The sequence below is a fragment of the Hevea brasiliensis genome, chromosome 13 (assembly GCF_030052815.1).
Source record: "Hevea brasiliensis isolate MT/VB/25A 57/8 chromosome 13, ASM3005281v1, whole genome shotgun sequence".
Classification (NCBI taxonomy): domain Eukaryota; kingdom Viridiplantae; phylum Streptophyta; class Magnoliopsida; order Malpighiales; family Euphorbiaceae; genus Hevea; species Hevea brasiliensis.
Genome location: NC_079505.1, coordinates 62,538,317 through 62,543,837, shown reverse-complemented (window position 1 = coordinate 62,543,837; position 5,521 = coordinate 62,538,317). Strand labels below are relative to the sequence as shown.

The 5,521-nt window shown below is 37.3% G+C and overlaps 1 protein-coding gene across 2 annotated transcripts; it reads right to left on the bottom strand.

The window, feature by feature from the left end:
- Positions 1 to 503: 503 nt before the first annotated feature.
- Positions 504 to 4,470, bottom strand: LOC131171886 (uncharacterized). 2 transcript variants are annotated; one of them, XM_058132049.1, is made up of 6 exons: positions 4,155 to 4,470; positions 3,364 to 3,645; positions 3,046 to 3,219; positions 2,841 to 2,947; positions 2,113 to 2,447; positions 504 to 1,364 (listed from the first exon to the last, which is right to left on the bottom strand). In XM_058132049.1, exons 1-6 carry the CDS (start codon positions 4,410 to 4,412, stop codon positions 751 to 753), a joined length of 1,770 nt encoding a protein of 589 aa, XP_057988032.1. In that variant the 5' UTR covers positions 4,413 to 4,470; the 3' UTR covers positions 504 to 750. The 2 variants fall into 2 exon arrangements, with proteins under 2 accessions (XP_057988032.1, XP_057988033.1); XM_058132050.1 differs by having other exon boundaries at positions 3,364 to 3,642.
- Positions 4,471 to 5,521: the final 1,051 nt, after the last annotated feature.

Sequence of the window (5,521 nt, the reverse complement as noted above, 5' to 3'; positions counted from 1 at the left end):
TATGTTTTATTTTGCTTTCATTTATACATATTTTAATTATTTACAATATTAATATAAATTTGTACTATAATTATTTATTTTATCATCTTATATATTCTTAAGAGATATATCTTTCAATAATTTATATAATACTAAATTTATACTTATTATATTATAATTAATTAACATTAATTATTAATATAAATATATTAACAATCTAAAGAGACAATTAGCCAGTTATATATGGTGCAGATCCTCCTGCGGCTACTTTAAGCATGGTTGGAGGCCTGGCGTCCCAGGGTCCAGGTGGATCAGAGGAGAACAAAATCAATTGAATTTCACTTCCATATCCTCTCAACAAGAGGCATCACCGCCGAAAGAAACTAGGTCAGAGCTTGATTAGCAGTCCAAACAGGATAAGAACAACGAGGCTTCTACGCTGGAAACTTGAGGTGTTAGTAGAATTGAAAATGTCAGCACTACATACGCTTACAAGCAACATAGCCACGCATTTCACTCGAAAATACAAGGAAACCAACAATGCACCTATGATACTGTTCGAGATTTTTACACAGGACATTTACAAGGATTCTTCATCAATACAAATTTCCGAATCCCAGAGCTTTCCCATGTCTCAAATTAATGCAACTCAGAGTCATTAGATATACTGAACAGCCAGTAACTCTGAAATTCACAATAGACACAGAGACAGAAAGAAATTCACTAACTAGCTTGATTTGTCATTTTTCAACTAATAAACAGCAACATTAACTATCTAGTTTGACTCTCGCCATCTTCTTCAGAAATGTTAAACAAGAACTTGGGAAGAGATGCAATTCGAGGAAGATGAAGCAGCAGCTCCCCAAACGAGTCTTTCCTTGACATGCCTGATGCATGCTTGCTGCCAGAAACATCCTTCACATTCCCTTCAGGATCCTTTGAATCATCTTTACACCTGTTCTCATGCAACAATTCATTAGTATTGTTCGGCTGAACTCCTTTCCCACTGTCTGATTCTCCAATGCAACTTTCCTCATTAACTTGCAAGTTCTGGGTTGGAGGAGGGTCCTTCTGCAAGAGACAACAGAGAGAATTGACCCTAGCCATGAGCCTTTTCTCATCAGAGGAGGTTGTTAGTTGGGTGTCGCTAAGAAGGTACTCTGCAATGTCCTCTAATATGTCCTGGCATTCTGATCCCTCTGCAGGGAACGGTGGATTTCCAGAAGTCATTTGTTCTGAAATACAGTTCCCAATGTGATTCATGAGATCGCTCATTGACATAGATGGTTTCAACCCAGGCACTTTGATCTGATCCCAATTCCTAGGCCCCTTTGAATCAACAGCTTCACAAACTCCACTCCCCTCAATTGCACAAGTATCCATCACTAACATGAGAGCGTAAAATCAGTGATCAATTCAGGTTGCATGTACACATGCAATCACAAGGCAAACAGCTTACACAACCACCACTACTCAAAACCCTAGGGAAACAAAAATACTAGGGTCCTGGCATTTTGAATAATAACAACATCAATATAAATTAAAACAAGAATATAATAATAATAATAATTTTAGACAAAACCATCTTTCAATCTTGGGATGAGATATTTCATGCAAAAATTTCTGAAAGTTAGGACATAGAATCTTGTATCCAAGTCACCCCCTTAGCAGGATGGTTCTTTGGCTCAACAAACACTGGGATATGGTGAGAGAGTTATTTAAAACAATTCCATAAAATGAAAGCATTAATGGCATATACTGAAGAATATTATGCATAGAGCATTTACACAGTATGGTTAGTTCACAGTGTTATCAATGAATGTTCTTTAGACTCCCCCAACATCTCCTCAGAAGTTTCCTCACATGCAGAAGGAACATTATATAGTTAATTGACGCTGCCTAAAAAAGAGTATCGTACTTTTCTCCCCAGTTTTGTGTTGTTGGTAGAGAGAGAATCATAACTATTAAATTTTAGACAGACAATCATCTAAGAGTAAAGGTCACCTTCCCTAGACTAACCCAATGGCCCCATAAATAGAATATGAATATTTGTCCTCTAATGCAGCATTATCAGTTAAAAATATTGTTAATATATATCAAAGATATGCAAAACAAATTCCAAAATCTGCACACCTGAGCTTGGAGAAGGAGCTTCTCGGGACATGTGCTCTGATGATGTACCAGCATGATCCCCCTTTTCAAACTCTAAGGAAGATGAGTGAGCGGCAGATGGTGATGCTAGATCCTGGAAACCCGAAATAGAGGATCCTTTACCAGTCTCCACCTGATTAAAATCATGACCTTTTGATTCATCTGGATCCTCAAAAACAGATGAACGCTGTTCAAAATACGGTGAATCCAAAATTATCTCTGGCTGTCGACTTAAAAAGTTCAAACGCATGTCACACTGGACGAGCTTTTCAAAATGTTTATTTAACAGCCCTTGTGGACATTGCAGAAAATGTTGCCTACAGGACCAAAAAAGTATATTTTTATGTCAGTATACTATCATTGCTCATTGCTACATAATAGCTGTATCTTCTTAAGTAAATTGCCAAAAGAAGTGAATCCTTAAAGCAGTCCCTGATGATGAATTTTAGAATTCAATGTACTCCAAAGGCTTATCCTATTATGGATGAAATAGATGGCTAATAGGTAAATGAATGAAAAAACAAAAAAACTTGGGAAGGAATAATTATAACAGAAGGTTCTCAGTTAAAAACAAATATAATCAGCAAAAACGGCTGCCTGCAGAATTTAGAAGATGGAGCATATTAGAAACAAGAATAAAAAGAAAGCAATAACAGATTCGCCCAGACAAGGTCTCCAATCAGTAAGAAAGGAAAATTTAATAATCATACCTGTGTATGCTAGCCTGTCCATTAGTAAAATCGGCTGTCGCCTGCCATAAGGTGTGCTTTCGGGGCTGTGGATTAGTCTCCCTAAAGAAAAGAGGCTGCCTAGCCACCTACATTGCAAGAAAAACATCAATGTCCTAATTAGCCATATTAAAAGCTTCTCATAAACAAGTAGACAGATGCGCATATAGAGTAGAAGTATCATTACCACAACAGTCAATGTCCCAGGTGCATTATCAGGACAGTTAGCCTTCAGAGCCATAATATCTGACCACTGGATTTCTATCTTACTCTTCAGACCACCTTCAAGAACTTCCCAAACAAGCTTATGCTTTGCAAAGTAACACTTTGCGACCAACTCCCCTTCATATCTTGACTTATACTGCCAACAACAAATGATCCCACATCTTGTGTGTTAAATTACCACCATAAATCAAACCATACATACTAAATATTAGAATACCACAATCATGCGCATGAGAACACACACACATATACACAATTGAAACGCATAACAAACAAATACCTCCCAGCTCCCAATCCTTAGAATAGAAGCAGGAAAGTTTGAAGCCTTGAGCTTGTCAGTGGTGCCAGAAGCGGTACTAGTTTTACTCTCCTTAACTTCCAAATTATTATGATCAGTCGGTTGAGTTCCTGGCATTGAAGAAACTCCTTGAGAAAGCCTCATTTGAATCAAGTCCAAAAGTGATGGGCTCTTTCTCAGCCGTAATCCCAACGGGCTAGGCTCCTCCAGCGGATCGTATTGCGCAGGTGGAACAGGAAATGCATTAGCACCCGCACCCCACTGCTAAATTATCAACAAAACAGTCAAAATTCAAGCAATATTATTTTTAACACAATTATAATTTGCAACTGTGAAGCAACCACCACCATGAAATCAAATTAATATGCTAATGAAAGCCCAATATCACCAGAGATCTTAACTTTTTCACTTAAATCAAAATAAACAAAAAAACACACTATTCACGTTCTGTCCCAGCAATTGCAACATGCATGCCCAAGTGCAGAAAGAAAATCTAATTATCAAAAGAAAACGCAACGAAACTACAATCCGAAGAAAATCAAAATCATTACAACTGAATCTTATATTAAACCCAACACTAATCCTCAATTATTTAGCTGGCGAAGAAACTTTCAAATTTCTCGACAACGACAGCAAAACACAAGACCCGAGACTTATAGCCAAATTAAATTGCTCCACTCGGAGCTCAAGTAGATTTATTAATACGTTTGCCATTATTTTTCTTCATTTTCTCGTCAACCAAACAAGCAAACGTATCAGAGCAGAATAAGCACCTGTTGAACTGTCTGCGATGACTTGGAACGCTTGTTGAGAGGCCCATGCTCTTCCTCTAAGGGATCCTCATCCTCCACGATCTCTAGTTTCACCGGCACCTTGTTCCCATTTGATGACGTCGTTTCGGGTTCAGCCGGCGTACTCCGGGATTTCACTAACTGCACCATCGATTTTTCCCCAACCAAACACAGCACAGAGAAATCCGAATCCAAAACCAAAAGATTTTTCCCGTGAAAATTCAGAAGGAAACAAATCATACAAATCAAAACCGAATCTCTTTCTTTTTCTGGGATCAAGAAAATATATGATGGACGACAACCCTAAAATTGAGATGTGAACTCGTTTTAAAGGTGCACTTTGACGGCGTGCACGTGCCAAATCCAGCGTTTACAAGGAATGGCACGTGTCTTTTTGACCGCAGCGGTTGAAATTACAGAAATGTTGGCTTCAAAGTGGTCCTCGTCTTGGGAAATTCGGACGCCGAGGGCGCCCGATTCTCAAGCTGGGCTATTCCCGGTTCGCTCGCTGTTACTAGAGGAATTCTGCTAAGTTTCTTTTCCTCCGCTTATTGATATGCTTAAACTCAGCGGTGGGTATATATATATATATTGGTGGTGCTGCTCGAATATTTTTCCTATGGGTCTGAACTTATAAGATAAGAGAGGAAATTGAGTGAGTTGGCTTAGACAATCTCTCAGATGTATAAGTCAGCATAAATGCTGTGTAAATTACAAGATTGACTTGAAAGAACAGCGTACCTAATTGTGGAGGCTTAAGTTCCTTATATAGATATCGGGTAGATTCCTATTTAGAGTAAGATTTAGTATTGAGATAAGATTTTTATTTTAGAGAAAATCCAATTAGAGTGGGACTCAGAATCTTGATAATGTGAGATGCTTATTCTTAATGGATAGTGTTTGAATTGTATTAGGATTGTCACTTGACTAGGCAAGTGTCTCAATGTCTGAACCATTCACATAGGTATTTTAGGGTGATATTATATCATTAGTCCCCTTCGAGTATGAATTTTTAGATTTGATATCAAATGGTGTATTAGATGACAAATCTCTGGTCATGTGATAAAACTTTTTGAAATTTGTTGAAATTTCACATTGAAAAAATATGAAGTAAAAAGACAATATATAAGTGGTTGGGTTACAAGATTGACTAGCTAGTCATTTTAATGTGTAAAGCAATTTAATCATTTATATAAATCCGAATTAAAATGAATTAATTGTAAATTAATCGATACTCTCTCTGAATTTAACAAGATTTTGTGGCGAGTCATCGCTTTAAAAATTTTTAAGTGGTAGTTTTATGCCTTGCAAACTGAAATATATTGTTGGATGCCCAATTGAGTAAATTA

Coding starts and splice junctions, on each gene's coding strand:
- LOC131171886 (XM_058132049.1), bottom strand. CDS start 4,412: ATGATTTGTTTCCTTCTGAATTTTCACGGGAAAAATCTTTTGGTTTTG. Junction 3,646..4,154: donor CATCGCAGACAGTTCAACAG/GTGCTTATTCTG, acceptor TTGATAATTTAG/CAGTGGGGTGCGGGTGCTAA. Junction 3,220..3,363: donor TAAGGATTGGGAGCTGGGAG/GTATTTGTTTGT, acceptor TGTTGTTGGCAG/TATAAGTCAAGATATGAAGG.